This window comes from Protopterus annectens, chromosome 3.part1, assembly GCF_019279795.1.
Source record: "Protopterus annectens isolate FY-2018-M chromosome 3.part1, PAN1.0, whole genome shotgun sequence".
NCBI classification, from domain to species: domain Eukaryota; kingdom Metazoa; phylum Chordata; order Ceratodontiformes; family Protopteridae; genus Protopterus; species Protopterus annectens.
The window spans coordinates 1,391,211,120-1,391,231,470 of NC_056732.1; the positions used below are offsets into that span (position 1 = coordinate 1,391,211,120).

Genomic DNA, 20,351 nt, shown 5'->3' on the forward strand with positions numbered 1-20,351 from the left:
ATATGAAGGAAAAATAATTGACTTTAACAATTGGCTTAGAGTATGGTGTCATTCAAAGGGGGTAAAATATTGCAGGATATGGTTGACAAACCATGCTGCTTTGCCATGAATGATTTGCACCTCTCCCTTCTGGAATTACAAATATTGGCTACAACCTTGTCCACCTCCATTCAAAACAACCACACCTCAAAGCTGATCCTTCAGTTTGACCTGTTTAAGCTTCTCCCATTCCAAATTACCATTCTATATTCTTATAACCTATAGGTCCCCCCCCCTATGACCTAAGAATATACTGGAGACACTCCCCCATTTATTGCAACAAAAAAACATATGGGTGATTTTAACTACTCTTGTATAAACTGGGAATCATTCATAACCCCTAACATGCACACTCAAAGGTTCTTTGGCTTTGTTAACACAAACACATTTGACCAGTTAGTCTGTACTCCCACTAGAAGCACAGACATCCTTGACTTGGTCCTCACAAACATGGAATAATGTTGCAGCCTTCCTACTGTAATGTCCTCACTGATCAAGTCAGACCATAAAGATGTCTCGTTTGACGTAAAGGTAAAACTAGGGACATTGACTAACTCTGGAACTTTTAGGAATTATTCTGTGATAAACTTCCTACTATTAACTGACACCAATGCAAAATTTCAGCCCCCCCCCCTCCACAAATCCTAAGAATACTACCACCTATACAGAATCATTCAAAATCCTGTATAATTATATTACCATCTGCAGAGAAATAGCTGTACTGACTCCACTAAGTGCAGGATCAACTAAAAAAAAAAAAAAAAAAAAAAAAAAAGCTGTCCTAGTGGAATCCAATCATCAATAGGTTGTATAATAAAAGACAGAAATTCATGGCAGAAATTAGGAAGTGCAATGCCAGCAAGATAAAAAAAATCTCTCTTCAGCCTAAACAACCAACTCAGTCAAGTCTACCAATGCCATATTTTAGATAAATTAGTCTCCCAGGCCAAGAACAATCACAAAGCTTTCTTCAGCTATATCCATAGCTTCAAACGCAATACATAACAATGTACCAAATTAATTGTAAATGGAGCCACCTATATGGAACCAGAAGCTATAGCAAACCTCTTGGCCACCAAATCTTGCCCCACAGGAAATACATCAATAACTTCCCCAACTATCACTAGAGAGCAGGTACTCAAGATGCCCTCAATGGCCAAGAACACTGCCTTGATCCAAGGATACCTTCTTAATAGCATGAAACTTGAACTACTGGGCCCACTAGAATCAGTATTTGACCACAGATGCCAAAGAGGCTTTGTGCTAAATGAAAGAAGGACTGCAGTAGTTATTCTGCTGCACAAGGACAGGCCATCCCATAATCCTGACTAACCTGATATGTAAATCAATGCAGAGAATAATCATGGATATTTTAATAACAGAGGTAACCTACAAACACTGGACCAAAATCAGTTTGTTTATTTATTTATGTATTTATTTATGTATGTATTTATTTATGTATGTATGTATTTATGTATTTATTTATGTATTTATTTATTTATGTATGTATTTATGTATGTATGTATTTATGTATGTATGTATTTATGTATTTATTTATGTATTTATGTATGTATTTATGTATTTATGTATGTATTTATGTATGTATGCATGTATGTATGTATTTATGTATGTATGTATGTATATATGTATGTATGTATGTATTTATGTATGCATTTATTTATGTATTTATGTATTTATATGACTGGGGAGGTCCACTGGGCTCAAAGTCTCAGTTTTTCAGTGGAGGCCCGGAGAGGTCCACTGCGCTCAAAGACTCCATTTTTCAGTGGAGGCCTGGAGAGAAAAGCTCCAATAATACATAGTACAAGCTCCATAATATGAAGTACAATACATAGTGGAAACAGAAACAAACTAAGCAAATTTTACATACAAAATAGCAAAAACTAAACAAAAGTTAAACAGCAGCTTGGAGAAGGATGTAAAGCATATTTACATGTTTAGTGGTTGAGAACAGTAGTACAAGGTTAAATTAATACAGAGGTTTAAATCATCTGAGAATAATATAGAAGTAACATTATCATGGATGAGTTCTTTATGCATGAATATTAGCATGAGTTAAATTAATACAGAAGTTTAAATCCTCTGAGAATGGTATAGAGGTAGCATTACCATGAAGGCAGTACATAGGGTTAATCAATAGTGTGTAAGGAAGAACAAACTTTGTGTGCTATAAAGTATTTATGTATTAAGCAGGTTAGGTAGGTGGAGTGCAATTGCATTTCCATTTTTGGGAGAGGTAAGAATGCAGCTGGGTTTTGAAGTGGTCATAGTTCTCAGAAATTCTTAGAGATGGAGGGAGAGAATTCCATTTTTTGGTGACGGAAAAGGATAGGAGAAGCTGACCAGCGGGATGGTTTGATTTATAAACAGAGATTAGATTTTGGTGGGTAGATCTTAGAGTTCTGTTTGGGTTGTATAATGTTAAGATGTTTGTTAGTGCTGGGCATATAGTTGGTTTGAAAATAAGCTTGTGAGTGGTGATGAGTTGGAGGTAGTTAAGGTAGTTTGGGAGTTCTAGCCATTGCAAGCTGGTGGAGAGGTTTACAGTGGTGAGTGAAGTATTTGGAAGTGGTGGCAAACTTTGAGATTTTATTGTAACAAGATTCTAGTTTAGAACAGATGGAGGAAGATAGGTTGGTTAGTAGGGGAGCACCATACATTAGTGAAGGTAGTAAGAAGGCAGTGGCGAGGGTCTGTCTTGTTGAGGGGGAGAGGAACTGGGAATTTCTGTACAGCATGCCAAGTTTCTGATGGGTTTTCTTTATATTTAGCTGAGTACGGGTATCAAATTTTAGGTGTTCGTCAATAGTAATTCCAAGAAGTTTAGCAAAAGGAACAACTTCTATAGTGGAGTTGGCAAGGCTTGTAATCTTGAAAGAGGTTTTGTCTAGGTGGATAGATTTTGAGGGAGAGAATAGAAGGATCTTTGATTTGTTAGCATTCAAAGAGAGGTGATTTTGGAGCATCCAGTTCTCAGTAGTTGAGAAGGCAGTTTGAGTTTTTGTTTGGAGCTCAGGGAGGTTTGATGCAGAGCAAGCTAAAGTTGAGTCATCTGCATATTGTACTATCTTAGTGTTAGGAATGGCTGCATGGAAATCATTAATGAAGATATTGAAGAGCATAGGGCCAATAATGGATCCCTGGGGTTCCCCGGTTGGGGTGGGAAGGAAGGCTGAGGTGCCAGTCTTCCATTTTACTGCCTGAGATCTGTCAAACAGGTAGCTGCTGAACCAGTTAATGGTGTTTTGTGAGAGGTTAAGATTGGAAAGGTGGTGAAGAAGGTGGGTATGGGAGATTGTGTCGAAAGCCTTGGAGAGGTCAAGGAGGACTGTGGATACAAGTTCTCCAGAGTCACAGGCATGGTTTACGATGTCTAGAAAAGAGAGAAGAGCTATTATTGTGCTATGGCTAGGATAGAACCCATGTTGTGTTGAGGTGAGGAGTTGGTTATGTGTAATGAATGGCATGAGCTGGAGGTGGATGCATTTCTCAAGAATTTGTGAAATAGGGGAGAGAATCGCTATGGGTCGGAAGTTGGAGATGTTATTATTTTTGCCTCCTTTATGGAGGGGTAGGATAAAGGCTGTATGCCACAGTTTGGGGACATAAGATTCTTGTATGGATCTGTTGATGAGTATGCTAATGGGGATGGAGATGCTATCTGCTGAAATTCTTAAAAAGGGTGAGGCGATATTGTCAGGGGCATTGGAGCAAGGCTTAAGCATAGAGAGAAGTTTTTTTTATATATGAGGTGGGGATGGGTGGAATATGGGAGGTGAGTTTGGGGTGGAAGTTTGGGCAGAGGGTTTGATTTGAGGGAGGAGTTGTTTGGGAATGTTTTAGTGAGTTCTGCTATAGAGTTAGTAAAGAAAAAGTTGAACAGAGTAGCTATTTCTGGGTCAGATTTACTAGTGTCAGGGCAAGGGTTGTTTTTGGTGCCTGGGTTGAGAAGTGAGTTGATGGATTTCCAGAATTGTTTGAGGTTAGAAGAGTGGTTAGATTGGAGTTTGATATAGTATGTTTTTTTGTCTTGTATGATATGTTTTTTGGCTAAGTTGCGGAGTTGTTTATATTTAAGAAGGGTGTCAGGGTGCCTATTATGATGGTAGAGTTTCCAGGTCCTGTCCCTTTGTTGCATGAGTGTTTTGGCATCTTTACTAAGCCAAGGGACGGAATTATTTTTTATACGTTTTATTCTTGGAGAGGCTTGGTAGTTAAGAGTGTCTAAGAAGGTTGAGTTGAAGAATTCGACAGCACTGTCCAGAGGTAGAGTTTTTAGAGTTTCCCAATTTATCAGTTTGAGAGAACCGGAAAAAGTTGTAGGGTTAAAGTTGTTGAGATTCTGAATATGGATATATTGGTGTAGATGAGGAGAGGAGAGAGTTGCTCTATGGATGAAGGCTGGTAAGTGATCACTGATAGTCTGGTAAGGTGCCAGTGTGGGAAATTTTGTTTGAGTGGGAGACAAGGAGCTCCAGTCCAGTATGGAGCCTGGGGGGTTATTTTTATTAGGTCTGGTTATAACATTTGTGAGTTGAGTGAAATTACATAGATTGATTGAAATGGTGGGGTTATTAGCAGTAATTGTGTTCCAGTCAATGTTCACATCTCCTAGGATGTATGTCTCAAGCTTGATATTATATGAGGCCCATAGAAGGATGTCCTCAAGTGTGTTAATGTTGTTTCCAGGGGGGATATAGAGGGCTATAACACAAATGCTTTTCTGGTTATTTAGGTTGTGATTTCCTTTGACTAGTTCAGCATTGTTGAACTGTGGAATAGGATTTTGGTAGGTGGTGATGGAGAGTAGGCTAGAGTAGATTAAGGCTACTCCTCCACCCTTCTTTTTTAGGCAGCCTTGTCTAAGTACTAAAAACCCAGGGGGTACTATTTCAGAGTCTGAAATGTTGAGTTTTAGCCATGTCTCAGAGACAGCTGCTATGTCAGGTTGGGTATGGGATAGCCAAGCATGGAAGTGGGTTAATTTGTTTCTTAGACTCTGGGTATTAATGGTCAAGATCTTAAGGTATTTAGGGTTGGTAGTATGGGTGATAATGGAGGAGATGGATTTGTGCTGGTACTAGGTCCTGGGTTGGGGTGTATGCCTCCTGCTAGGCATAGGCAGTTAAATGGGAATGAGAGCAGTGGTTTGGATTTGCTCCTAGAGTTTGGTGGGAGGTACAGTAGTGCTTTGGGAATATGATGTTTCATTGAGGAGGATAGGAGTTTTAGTTTAAAGCAGAGAGGTCAGTTTGGAAGCACTAGCGATGAGGATATAGTGTGGAAATGAGATGGTGGCAGAGTTATGATGTGTATTAGGGGTGATGGTTGGGTGAAGAGGGGATAGGAAAGAATGGGGTAGTTTGTAAGAGGAATAGGAGGTAGCATGGTATAGCGGTATTAGGAGTAATAGGCTAAGGGAAAGGATGAGAGTGGTTTGAAGAGACATGGTGTGGTTTAGGTGCAATGGAATAGTTGTGGGTTAGGTGTTGAGGATGTAATAGGATTATTGGCGATGGTGTAGGAGGGAGGAGTATGGAAGTGTATCTAGAGCTTTAAGGATTAGGGATGGAGAGGGGTGAGAGAGTATTAGAGGATGGGAGGGGAGGGGATAGTGAGGAGATGAGAGTGGATTGGGTGAGACAGGGGGGAGGGGACTTATGGCTAGAGTAAGTGTAGGAGCACTGGGGTGGGTGGGAATTGGGGGTAGGGTAGGGGAGCAGAGTGAGCCCGCAGGGCAAATGGAGCAGGTAGAGCCAAGGAGAAGGAAGAAGGCAAGATTGTGAAGAACAATCAGTGGTTAGGTAGGTAAGCTCAGAGGTAAGGAAAGTATGGAGAATATAGCACTTGTTTACTGTAGTTGTATGCATCACAACACAAGTCACCAGCCAAAATCCTTGTAAGCATAACAGCATATTTAACAGCAAACAGTTTATGTAGTCAAAGCAGTCACAGCTTCAGTTAGTCCTTTAGACTATTGTGAGCATAACGGCATATATAACAGTAAACAATTTCTGTAGTAAAAGCAATCACTATGTCAGTTAGGTCCCTAGACTACATAAAGTTATATAAAACAGGGACCAGCACTTGACTCCGTGATGGAACACAACCAGCCACAAATGAATTTACCAAGGTTTCATTTGTATTCTGAAGAAGTCTGATTAAAGACGAAACCTAGGTAAATTCGTTTGTGGCTGGTTGTGTTCCACGGAGTCAAGTGCTGGTCCCTGTTTTATGCTCTGGTGGACTTGTTCTTTGTTGTAATAATGGTAACTACATAAAGTTAGCCAAGTACTTCAGTTGGAAAACATAAACATGCCTGTTAAACCAGGTGCACCACAAACAGCAGGCCAAAAGATAACTTTCAAAATGGTGCCTCTCAAGGAGACCAACTAATATAGTCTAGTTAATGTGCATGGGGAGCAGGGAGATACAAAATGGGGGAAGGTATAACCAGAAAAAGCAGGTAGAGATCTGGCCCGCCCCCTCACAGAAGACTGCAAAGAAAAGCAATCAACATAAGAAGTGGAAGCCTTGGAGCTGTAATGTAAGTGTAAGCAAGGAAGAGGTAGAAGCAGGAAATTAGGAGTGTAAGCAGTTAGTTGCAGAAACACTACTTTATAGCCTTGGTGTGCAACTAATAGAAAGGAAGGTAAATCTATCTGGGGGACAAAATACACCAAGTAAATGGTACTTGCCTTACTTTACAAGTATTCAGTGTGGAGGCAGATCTATTTGGGACAAGATACAGCAAGTATATTAAATTATGCCACCCAGTGGCAGTAGACAAAGCTATAGTTGCCTGGGGGCGCTTTCAGATGTGCATGGCCGGCCAAAACAATGTTTAAAACTAACTAGTAAAATTAAAAAATGTGCTGTAAAAGGAAATGTAAATAACCAGTCACAATGTTTAAAACATAACTATTAAGGACCACATCTGCTAATAACAAGAACTGTAAATATCCAGTCACCTATGCAGACTTGTCTGGTAGGTATCCTTATTCAAAATTGTTATTCTTGGCTTGCAATAAGTGTAGGGAGAAACTGGACCATAGCAGAGGTTTTATCTGGCAATGTTGCAGTTGCTGGGGGGGGGGGGGAGCTGCGATGATGCAGGTAGACAAAGTGTGCTATGCAGACATGTCTGGTAGGTATCCTTATTAAAAAGTGTTATTCTTGGCTTGCAATAACTGTAGGGAGAAACTGGACCATAGCAGAGGTTTTATCTGGCAATGTTGCAGTTGCTGGGTGGGGGGGGGCCAAGCTGTGATGATGCAGGTAGACAAAGTGTGCTATGCAGACTTGTCTGGTAGGTATCCTCATTAAAAAGTTATTCTTGGCTTGCAATAATTGTAGGGAGAAACTGGGCCATAGCAGTGGTTTTATCTGGCAATGTTGCAGTTGCTGTGGGGGGGGGGGACCTGAGCTGCGATGATGCAGGTAGACCCAGTGTGCTATGCAGACTTGTGTGGTAGGTATCCTTATTAAAAAGTGTTATTCTTGGGTTGCAATAACTGTAGGGAGAAACCGGACCATAGCAGTGGTTTTATCTGGCAATGTTGCAGTATCTGGGGGGGGGGGGGGGACCCAAGCTGCGATGATGCAGGTAGACCAAGTGTGTTGCAGGTGTGCACACTGAAAAGGGTCTGGGGAATCTCCATCACCACAAGCAGGTCAAAAGATAACTTTCATAATCAGTTTAGGGTTGCCAAGGGAAAGTCTTACCTGCTCACACTGGTGGATTTCTTTGAGAAGGTCACAAAAGCAATGGATGAGGGCAAAATGATGCATACCACCTACCTCGACCTAGCTAAGGCATCTGCCACAAAACCCCACTCATGCATAACAAAAAAGTTCATTAAACAAAGTACAAACCTCTCTATCACCCAATGGATAGCCAGCTGGCTTACCGACAGGACCCATGAAATTAGAATAGGAGAGTCTATCTCCATATAAAAGGGCAGTTACTAGTGGGGTGCCTCAGGGCTGGGTGCTAATGCCACTCCTGTTCAGTTTCTACTTCTCTGAGGTCAGGGCTAACATCAAAGACCTCTAGCTGACCAAGTTTACAGATGATTGCAATTTGTGTACAGTCATTGAATCCCCCTAAGACATAATACATACTAATAACTGTTGCCAGATCCATGGCCAAAAAGTGTCGATTAGTATCTTTTAGAAAGACAGCCACCCCAGAAAACTACTACATTAACAATACACCCTGAAGTGTGGACCCTGTAGTCAGGGATTTGGGAATGCATGTAAATAATCATTTTGCATTTAACATTCACGTGTCTGCTGCAGTAATCACTCTGTGTTGCACAACTTATAAGAAGGGGTATGACGATTAGCTCCATACATGTCATTGTTCCATTGTATTCTGCTCTCATAAATACAGTGTACAATGCCCATGTCTGTATGTACAAGGCCAGGTATATGCAACAACTGGGGAGAACAAAGTGATTCCTCACAAAAAGAATAACTGGTGTGAAAAAGAGCTCCTACACAGACCACCTCAAAGCCTTGTCAACCTGCTGAGAGACGACCTATGCCTGACCTACAATCCATCCTTCGATCCAGCCCTAATGGACCTGTTGCATATCTGTAAAACAAATAGCATCAGGAACACCCAATTCAAGGACCTAAATCTTGCATGAAGCATAAACAGGACAGGTATGTGTCTCAGAGGTTCCACCTTCTTTAAAACCGGCTTCCCATCCATGTGGAGCAGAGTTCATCCCTGCACTTAAAGTTGAATCAAAGTATGCGGAACTGTAGATATACCCTTGTTTTGGCACTTATGTCTCTCTTACAGAGATTAAGCTTGTAATGACTCAGCCACCCAAGCTCGAGTATATATGCCCAACAAAACCCTTGGAAACCAATACTTATTAAAGTGTGGCTAGTCTTAAAAATACCCTTTGGGTCAATAGCCTAATATTCTGCTATGATACTTAAGTTTCACATCATGCCTCTGTCATGCAGGTGGAACAAATTTACCCCACTATGTTTTATATACATATTACTTATAATGTGTGCTTCAGTGCCTTTAATCGTTACCTTTCTCTGTGCAATGCACAATCCAAATTGTACATAAATACATGTACTACTCCAGGTTAGATCCACCACTGCTTTACTCTGCTATTAATGGGTCTAGGACCTAAAATTCTAAATATGGCAGATGGTATCCTGTTTTATATTTTTGCTTAATTTTATGAAGTTGATTTGTTAGACATGTGACTCATAATGTATTTCACTGTTTGCCTTAATTATAATGTAAAGTTTGTACTAATAGTGATCTTATTTGTTAGTTATATGTGGAGCTTTTCTCCTCAGGCCTCCAATGAAAAGGAATCTGTGTCCAGCCGACTTTATGTAAAATAAATAAATAGATAAATAAATAAATAAAATTAAAAATAACATTTGTGATCATATGACCACAACTATTCAGCATTTCAGTGGCGTATGCATTGTATCTTGCTGTTTTCATTAGTTCCATTAAGTGCTTCTGATTCATATGTACACCATGTGGTAAAATGCTTTATTTATGTATGTATTTATTTATTTATGTATTTATGTATTTATGTATTTATTTATGTATTTATTTATTTATGTATTTATTTATGTATTTATTTATGTATTTATTTATTTATTTATTTATTTATATATTTATGTATTTATTTATGTATTTATTTATGTATATTTATTTATGTATTTATGTATTTATTTATTTATGTATTTATGTATTTATTTATTTATGTATGTATTTATGTATTTATTTGTTTATTTTTTTCGTTCTCCCCTGGTAACTCATTACACATTTTTTATTTCTTTAGCTCCTCCTCAGATTGTTACCTCAGAAGACATGACATATGCCAGCAATGACCAGAATTCTGTCTTAAGCTGTGATGCAATGAACTTTTATCCAGCAGAGCTGGACATATCCTGGAAGATGGTGAGTGAGGAGGAGCAGACAGAACGTGGGAGACGTGCTGACATGTGGAAACAAGGACCTATACTGACTCCAGCTGGAACATACAACATCAAGACTCTTCTTCCTCTGGAAGTGCAGGAAAAGGATATCCAAGTTAAATACATCTGTAGAATCATACATGAGCGTTCCGAAACGAATATGGAGAAAATCATTCATGTACAACATGGTAAGTAATGAGAGTAATATTGCACTTTGTGGCAGACATATTGGCTGTTTTCTTCTTCCATGCTTTGTAATAATGAATTCATGAGGTATTTTGGTACATAACTGGGAATGTTTGTACAAATGCTCCTTTTCAGAAAAGAAGCATGGGTGTTCATAGATTAGTTCTAAGCTAACTGTCCTTACGAGCCATTTTAAGCCTAGCCAATTATCCCTTGTGAGATTCAAGCCCTGCATCTTGTGTTTGTAAGACAAACACCTTAACCATTAGGCCACCCTCCCAACCCAAGTTAGCCTGTCAGAAATAAAAGCTGCACACACAATGCGTGGTTCTGCAGCTTTAAAATATTTACTCAGCCATATCAAAAGTAAAAGTAACTGTACCATATGATAACATCATGTGTATTGCTAGATATTATAGCTTTGTCCTCTAGGTGTTGGCTTGAAGGATGACTTTGACAAGAAAGTTGAATTACTGTAAGTATGTACAGAGATCATTGTAAAACATTGTAGTGTTCTGATAAGAATCCTAAAAATAACAGTCTTGTAAGCCTTTCAATACTGTAGAAACATAAGATATCAGGATAATGGTAAAATATAAAGCTGCTATATTTGTCATGGAACTGATAGAAATAGTATATAACAGAATCAGAAAACAGAAGTTTTGTGTTTTGATATACTAGCTTTTTCCCTGCATTCTGTATAGAAGGCAATAAGGATTTTAATGAATTTATTTCCATTTAACTAGGTTTGTTTAGTTTATGTAGAAGAATCACATGGTTATTAAACAGGAAAAGTTAAGGTATTCCACGGCAGTAGAACTTTCATACAACTTGAGGAACTGTAGTCTCACTTTGACTTTTTATGTTTCTAGATCCTGTATGTTAGGACATTGGGCAACTATATTTATTAGAGAACATACCAGTAATTGTGCCTTTCACTGCCTTGATCAGTAAAGCTAGTAACACTTTGCACTCTCCCTCTATAAATTTAGGAGGATGATCCATAGTCAGAAATTATTCCATGAATACTGTAGGTAGAAGGATGGCCAGGGGACAGTAGAAAGCCTGAAAAGAGATATTAAGGGGTGTACGTGTGTAGGTGTGTGCAATGCTTATTTATTTATTTACTTAATTATTATCTACTCACTTTTTGTTCACTGGACTAGTCCCACATAGGGATGATAATGCTACTAATGAATATTTTTATTATAGCATTAATGGCAGAATCATTGCTTCTGGGTATCTTGTTTTAACTCCCCTTATTAGAATTACCTTAGCTACTATCTTATCAATTAACAATGGCTCACAAAATACTACACCTGCCTGAAAAAAAAAAACACCAGATATCCAGAACATAATAGTTCCTTACTCCAAAAACCAAACACTATGTTCCACCAATCAATCTTTACTAAAAGCAACCAAGGCTACAAACACTGCAGGAGACTCTCTTTATTCCAGTCAAGTAGCCAAAATCTGGAACACACTTCCACACACTAAGATCCACAACAAACACTGCTCAAAAACCACTTATCAAATGCATGGCTTTGCTCATGCAATACTCCAGGTTAACTTTAAAGCATTCCCCATTTACCCAGTATCAAAAACAACACATCAGTTCTGCCACTACCATTCCTCCACTACAAGCTTCTCTTACCTGCCAAAAGGCTATTAACACCTTATCTACATCTAATGCTACCACTAACCTTCGAGAATAAAACACTAGTAAAACTGTATACCTCAACTGTAAGAAATGACTTATAACATTGTACTATTATAGCTATGCTTTATACCTGTCTTTCTATTTTTGTTTCTATACCAGTCAAACTATGTTGTCTCTGTCTTGTGTATTATCATTGTATAACTTTTAACTCGTACTATGATTATGTCTGTGTAAGCTATTATTAATTTGTCTGTATGTGGAACTTTTCTCCCTGGGCCTCTGCTAAAAATGGTTAACTTGCCCAGTCGGACTTTCCCGGTAAACAAATGTTAAATAAATAAATAAATAAAATAAACTTTATTCTATGCATCAAGCACTCTTTTGAAAACATTTTCTGCATATTCAGGGCACAGCCCAACAATATTATTATTCAGAGCCAGTCATTTAACTAAAGTAAAGCTGTCCTGCTTCAATAATGTTGACTGTTAAATCTGTTCCCGATTGTCATTTACAATGGAGCTTGTAGTTGTATCTCTGTATGTTTATACCAGTAGAAGTCATTTAAAGACCATCTAATCAGTATTAATTTTGCTGGCAGATTCTATATGTTTGCAGTCATCAGTAGGTTCACAAAAGCATGCTTGACTGATTTGATTTCATATTTTTGTTGAGTTTTTATCATATCTGGGATAGGGAAGATACTAAAACACTCTTCAAAACTCAGAAATACACAGTAAGGGATTCAGCAGGCATGGCATTCAGATTTTGAAGCATTGACTAGCAACTTTTCAGAAATGAAGGAACCAATCTGAATTGTAAAAGTATTGATGAATGAGACAAATTTGACCATGTTATGGGAAATTTCGGACTCTTTATAACAGTCAGTATACTAGACTAAATCGCCTTCTCCTTGGCTTACTGGGCTTTTATGTAAAAAGAAGGATTCTTCATGAATTAAGTTTGGGATAAAATAAAATTTAATTTCATTCTGAAATTCTGAAATGACACAATGTCAATGAAACATTGTAATAGGTTTTAAGTACATTTATAAATCTGCAGTGACATTAGACATAGACAAGTAGTAGGACCGATTTTAATAAGTGATCTGAACAGCATTGTTTTGTCATTCTAGACGTGCAAGTGTTTTAGATAAATGAAGGAAGCTGTAGCTGTTTCTCTTACTGCCTATTAAATTATCAATATTTTTTCCTCTAGTCACTAAGTGTGAAAGGGGTTTGAAAATTACAGTGCCAACTTGTATTTGGTTTGAGTGGCTGACTTTTCATTTATCCAACCAATTTAATGATCATGAGCAATAAATACACACATAGTAGAATGAAATTATACCATCTAGCATGAACAGTGTGGATTTATGTTCTATATCTATCAGCTGATTAATCTTCCACTTAATTTCTCCCAAAGCGTGATAACTTTGAGAATATGCCAATACTTCAAATCGAAAACAAAACCACTACAAGGTTGTGCAGATGTTTGACCAGATGAAATTGCTGATTAGTGGCTTCTAATTGAACAGGCATCACAGCACACAATACTATTGCTTTAAAGTCAACACCTCAAAACATCGACTTTAACAATGAAAACAATTTCAAGCATTTTTGCAGAGAGTAAGCCCCTCTGTTCCCCCACATGCAACTATGACTCTATATGTATTAACTCTGAGATCGGTCAGCCTTGAGCATGTCATTATCATCAAACGGGTATAATCAAAGAACCGGTACAGCAGATACTAAATGGAATTAGAATAAAGACTTCTGATTAACTTAGTCTCAGGTTTACTGGATTTGATTAAACCCTCCATCTATCCATCCTTCCTTAAACCCTTTTCCCATTTTGCACATGGAGCTGGGGTGTCACTTCAGCAGTGATTATCATCTGGAGCCAAGTTATGCACCACCAGGTGGCTAGCCCTGATGTGGTGGACTTCTAAACCCAGTCTTCCCAAAATTGCTTTCAAGAAGAAGGGAAATCATGTTGGACTTTTTAATCAGTGTAAAAATACAGATGTTATTGGATAATTTGCAAGTGCTTCTCACATTGTAGTCTCTCCTTTGTCCTGTCTCTGTACGTACATCTTTTCTCACCAAAACCTGGTTATTTGATGGATGTGCCAACTGGTGGCTCAACAGAGACAGCGGGGAATGGGCCTGTAATTGATTCTAGTTTGTGTCCAAGAATGAAAAGCTATTGACTTTAGCTTTTATGGCCACATTAAATGTAACAGGGTATGAATGGGATGTTTTGTTAACTTTATAAAGTCTGAATTTCTCCTGCTGCTGATGCAGTCAGTTAAAACATAACTTTGGCATGTAGTGTCCAGGGTTTAGGAGATGCAAAGGAAATCTGCCTTCTGCATTATGCCTGCGCTGCTTTCTAAGGAACTCTCTGGAAGTCGATGCTCTCACTGGAGAATGAGATAAAGTTGCTTTATAGGGCTAAAAGTAGTTTTTTTCTTTGCAATACTTGACACACTACAGCTTCTTTTTAATAAATTCCTGAACTGCTTTACATGGCACATTTACATACCAGCAGTGTCTGTAGCTGTATAAATTAGAGCAAGAATACCCCAGAACTGTAAGGTTCATTGAAGGCCATCATCGGTGAGTGCATCACTGTGTTTGACTTCACAGCCTCAAACGGTATGAACTTAATAACCAGCTTTGTCTAGTGCAACTCAAGTTTGCACTTAAGTTTCTCTTTTTGTCAGTTTGTCCAGTCCTATCTAATTACCTGACATAGCATAAACCCTACCATGAACTTCATTGCTTAATAGCCAACCTTATTTATATTACCAAAGCACAGAACAGACACAGTGACTGTTTATATTTATTATTTATTATGTATGAAAGTTGTGGAATAACTGCCTGTTCCAAGACACCTGTCTAACACAGGTCCATTGAAGCATGAATATAAGGAAAACATTTCCAGGCAGTGGAGCTGTTTATGAGAAGCAAGTTCATATAGACGGCACAGTGGTGCAGCGGTAGCATTGTCACCTCATAGCAAGAGGTTCTCTGGTTCGATTCATGGCTGGTGTGCATTCTGTGCAGAGTCTGCATGTCACCCCTGCATTTGTGTGGATTTCCTCTGGGTACTCTGGTTTCCTCCCACATTCAAAGACATTCATCTGGAGTGTTTATCCCTGGGTGTCCTCTGAAAACTGGCTTAGTTCCAAGTTAGACTTTCCTGGTTAACAAATGTTAAATAAATAAATATATGTATGTCATAATTGATAAACTCAATATGCTGTGCATGCTACTTGACTTAGCACCATATAACAGTGTAAGTTTATCTTTATTATTTACTTACTAGAGGACTATGCTTGGGTCTTCAATCACAATCTGATTGTTATGAAGCATGAATATAAGGAAAACCTTTCCAGGCAGTGGAGCTGTTTATGAGAAGCAAGATGATGAATCTTGGCATGCATATGGAAAACACATAATAAAGGGATATAGCAAAGCCTCAATGAAAATTCTTTTTAGAGTATGGAGCTTTATTTGTTCTATATATACTAGTTACATGAAAAAGAGAAGAAAGAGGATAAGGTATTTTACTGACTTTTGAAAGCCAGTAAAGCAGTTTCTGAGTGTTGTCAAAAAGACAGTAGCAGCATACTTGTCATCTTTTTTGCTTAAAAATTCTGGACAAATTCTAATGTAATGGGGTACAAAGGATCAAAATCTGGGATGGTTCTAGTTCACAGTAAAACCATTAAGACATCTGCAAATACAGGCAAAAAAAACGACAATGTTCATTAACTGTTGCAATATTACCACAAGCCATGTAGCTGCATGGTTACTCACTATGTGCTGCAGAGACAGAAAAAGAAAAAAAGATATTTACAGCATTGTATTCTTATATGGAAAGAATGATCAGCCTGAAGGAGACATCAAGGCTAATAAAGAAGTCCCTCTCCTGAGATGGCACATCACATAGAAGAAACCAATTCCTACATTGTCAAAAATGTAATTCCCAGTTTCCAGTGATTTCATAGCTTATGAAGTGTATGCCTACATTTGTATGTCTTGTCTTTCGGCTTTTCCCGGTTAGGGGTCGCCATGGTGGAACTCCGGTCTGCTAATGACTGGCAGTGAATTTTTACGGTGCAGAGTTGCCAGCCCGACGCCCAACCTTCAAGGAAGGCACACCCATTCACGCACGCACCTACCTGCATGTGTATGTGTTCTCTCTAAATTAAATGTATTATGAAACATTCAAAAAAACATCTGAGGCAGTTTTTAAATATTGTAATTCATTTAAAAAGTTAACAAAAGAACAGACTTTGCATCAACATTCACTAACTAAATAATAAGAAGTAGGAAACTGCAATGTCTGGCATTATTGAAAGACATTAATACTCAATGATTTACCAGAAAATCAAGGCTTTTATGAGGGAGAGGGAAAAGATATGAGGCAAAATCAGGAGCATTGTCATAGTCAAGGAAAGCTGAGTGATGCAGCAGGCAGTAATACAGTGCTCGTCCAACAGGAGGTAAAACAGCTTTTAAAAACTGTTAAGACACTTTGTTCTGCCACACTTTCTGTTTGTAGGTGTGGCAAACTAAAGTTATAAAGCTTTTAAAAGCTATTTTTCCTTCTGCTGTAGTTCTTGCTGGCCAGTACAGTCCACTGTTAATCCCTAACATGAGCCCCAATCGTAAGAGCACTTAGGGCATCCTTAACAAGAATAGCTTTTTATCATTTCTGGAGTGTAATCACAGCACTCCATGCACTACATATATTTTATGCTTATGGCATTTTTTTTATATTCTTAACTGATCTGTTTTAAATGGATACAGTTGTATAATCAATGACTGTTTCAATCATATCTCAGCCTTGGATTTTGTCAAGGGATGGGCAAATCATGCATAACTCTCCATGCTAGGGGGCTTTGCTACCAGCATTTCCTTACTACAAGAAATCACCTCTGCGGTCATACTAGGGTGGTGAAAACATCAGTTTCAGAAAACAGGACATTGAAGATATTGTCTCCTATGACAGAACTGATTATTGATTTAATTTCTCTTTCTTTTCTGATTTGGTTTTACTTGACCAGTTTATTCCCACTAGAAATGATCTACTTTCAAGTGAGACCTGACTAGTCGTGATGTTGTCAGGACTCCAGGAACATTCCTCGTTCTTTTCTAGAAGTGTCACTGGATTTTTTACATCCATCTGAGCTACCATTAACTCAGGTAGATGGCATCTTGGTTTAATGACTCATCTGAAGAACAGCGCCTCAGAAGTGCATCACCCTCACATGTTGCTCTAGTGACAGTATTGTAACATTAATCAAAGCCCTTGGTATGGGATTAGAACACATGGCCTTTTTATCTTGGCAAAATCAAAGATGTTTTCCTGATACTCCACTGAAAATAAAATACTTCCAGTGTGATGCTAACAGTCAACAATCCAAAAAATTAACTGAAGTAAATGAATAAATTAAATAAACAAAGATCGGTACCTTCCATCTTTTGGATGCTGTGAGGTACTTTTGACTTATCGGTTGATAGTTGTTAAAGCATAGGTTCATAGGTAGGTACTAGGCTATTGGCCCTAGGGCCTATATAAGCCTAGCTAAATGGTACCCTGGCTCTTGCCACCCAAAAAAATTATTTTCCTGTGCCCCTGTCAAGCAGAGCCACAGAAGTGGTCCCCGGGTGAATTTCCTATCTCTCATCCAATCATCAAGATTTTTCTTGAAGAGTGCTGATGAGGAGCTTTGTTTGATATAGATAGGTAGTTTTCTCCAGAGTATGGGAAGTCTCTGGGACAGGAATCTAATCCTCCAGTATGTTCTGTTTATTGTGGTGACAAGGTTTAGGTCCCTAGAGCATGTAGCTCGGAGGGATTGGGACTTAGTAGTAGAATTAGAAGTAATCGCTTAAAATTATACTGCATTCATGAATTCCTGCATGGAATATAAAGGGATATTCTTACCTGCAGTACCTTCACTTTAACTCTAAGGTTTTTGGAGCCTTACTAAGCAAAAAAAAAAAACAAAAAAACATGCAATGATAATCAGGATCACGAGCTCTGGTCCATAGTGTCCAAAATATTGAAAAGATGGTTAATATCTTCCCACCTCTTAAGATTTGCTTTATTTTTTCCATTTGTTGTTAAATTATTGTTGAGTTTGACTCCGCAGTATTATCCTGGAAGTTGTTTCACTTTTCATTCCCATTGAAACATTTTTTTACCATCACTCATAAGCTGTTAACTCTCTATCTTCAAATGTTGTCGTCCTGTTCTCACACGATTACTTTTTCTATACACTTCTGAGAGTCATTGCCTTCTTTGTCTGTTATCATCCCCAACAGGTATTTGTCTTTGGTGTACCCCACCTTTTTCCAGAGTGTGTGGCTATACTTAAATCAGTATATTTATATGGCTCCTGGTGCAGACACTATATCAGTTTTGATTTCCTCTGAACTACCTTTTCCGTGGTCCTTGCAAAGAATAGAAGTGCTCAAAATTAGGTCCCCTTATATGCAGGGAGAAATAGTTTCCAAATGGTTTACATTCTGACTTGAGCTGTTGAAACTAAAGCATCTTTTTAAAATGTGGCATGACTAATATTTACTCTTCTTATACATTCCTTATCCTTGTTATCTTTAATGTTTTTGAAGAGTGCAGGATTACTGTTATGCAACTTTCATGGCTCCCTGCTTTTGAAAATTAAAGGCTTATTCTGTTATAAAACTCATGAGCATTTTCTTTTACTGCAGCTAGTATTTCCCATTTAGTTTGGATTCTAGACATCAGTTATTGCTTTGCAGGTACAATATATGTGCCTGCAGTACACTCTATGCTGCTAAGTTTTTACTTATTTTATAAGACTTACAATTCCCTCATTCTCTCATCACCCCAGTTGTGTACTGGTGCAGTTGCAAATATTTATGTAATTTTTCCGTGAGCCTGTCTGGTCACCCAGGAAATGAGAACTCAGTGGCAGGTCTCCAAAGCATTTTCAACTCTGCACCTCATAGTGCCATATAGATACAGGCATGCACAATCTTACACATGTAGTAACAGAGGAAATAAATGACCAAACACAGCTGAGCTTATAAAAACAAGCTATTTTAATAGCAAAATAAAAGCAGATTCACTCTTTCACACACAAGGTGCATCTTCAGATCATAAAAGCAAAAGGCATTCACAGTTTAAATACCATAGGCAGATGATAATAATAAGTGCAAGATTTCAGTACTGGTTTTAAAGAGACTGTATCATTGACATTGCAGCATTTATCAGCTTGCAGCTGCAGAATCCATCCTAACTCAATATATTCTGTACTGTTCATGAGATCACCATCCCTTAAATCCATAGGTAACAATTCTAACAAAAAAAAAAATTGAAAGAATGTGTTGAATCTAACTCAGAGACATTCTTCACCAAGGCATTAGACTATTTCAATTTATGTGTATCATAAAAGTGCTCTAAAATATGTTCCTTTAATGTAAGATTAGTTTTTCCAACATAGAAACATTGACTTCTACAACATTGCACTAAATATATCAAGTTAGCACTTTTGCAATTCACATAGAATTTAAAAATGTGTGTCCAGAGTCTGGGTGCACAAAACTATGGGGAGGTGAAATAATCAGATCTATATTAGATTATCGAAATGGCAGAATTTTGAATGATCTAATATCGAACCCAATATCGCGAACGCTGAAAACAGCGAAGATGCACAAAACTGAATTCTTTCCTAGGGAAAGAATTTGGTTGGCCGTTGTTGTGGCTTCACTGTTTTCAGTGATGCGGTGGAAAGTTACGGGTTGGGTTAAGGTAAGTGTGTGTGCGGACGTTCGGGTTAGGGCGCGGGTCAGGTAAGTGTGCGATTGTAACAGAATTTGGGGTTAGGGGTGGGTTAAGTGAGTTAGAGTTAGGGCGTGGGTGAGGTGAGTGTGGGATAGTGAAAATTTGGGGTTAGGGGTGGGTTAAGTGAGTTAGGGTTAGGGTGCAGGTGAGGTGAGTGTGCGATAGTGAAAGACCTTAGGGTTAGGGTCTGGGTTAAGGTAAGTGGATAGATAGTAGTGTATGTGCAGTGTAGTGTAGGGTTAGATGTAACTTCTAAATGTATGTGTGTGGATTGCTGCTTTTTAGTGTGCTTGTGGTGTGTTTGTGTTTCTCGGAACAGTGAATTTTTTCCCTGGGAAAAAATTTGCTGTTTTGAGGTTTCGATATTGTTAGGGTTCGGGTTTTGCAGTTAGTTACGGCATTCGATAATGAGCCATTTCGATGATTTCATATAGACCCAAATAATCTTACATACACTACAAGAATGACAAGGAAAGGTACCTTTGTGATCAGTGTGTAGATGATTTACCTTCCGTTGCTGTTTATAGCATAATTGCTGTTTCAACATCTGTTATACTTAAAAAACTTTGGCGATGTCCCTAAGGCTTTCTGGAGGGACTCATCAGCCATTACAATATGCCAATGTTTCTTT

The 20,351-nt window shown here is 38.3% G+C and overlaps 1 protein-coding gene across 1 annotated transcript in view; it reads left to right on the forward strand.

Annotated features, from left to right (window-relative positions):
* The window catches only part of LOC122797787, a 626,362-nt gene that overhangs the window by 169,507 nt on the left and 436,504 nt on the right, over positions 1 to 20,351 (forward strand). Inside the window, exon 4 of the mRNA XM_044066308.1 lies at positions 9,894 to 10,217. Coding sequence (XP_043922243.1) covers positions 9,894 to 10,217 — 324 coding nt within the window. The remainder of the gene's footprint in view (positions 1 to 9,893; positions 10,218 to 20,351) is intronic.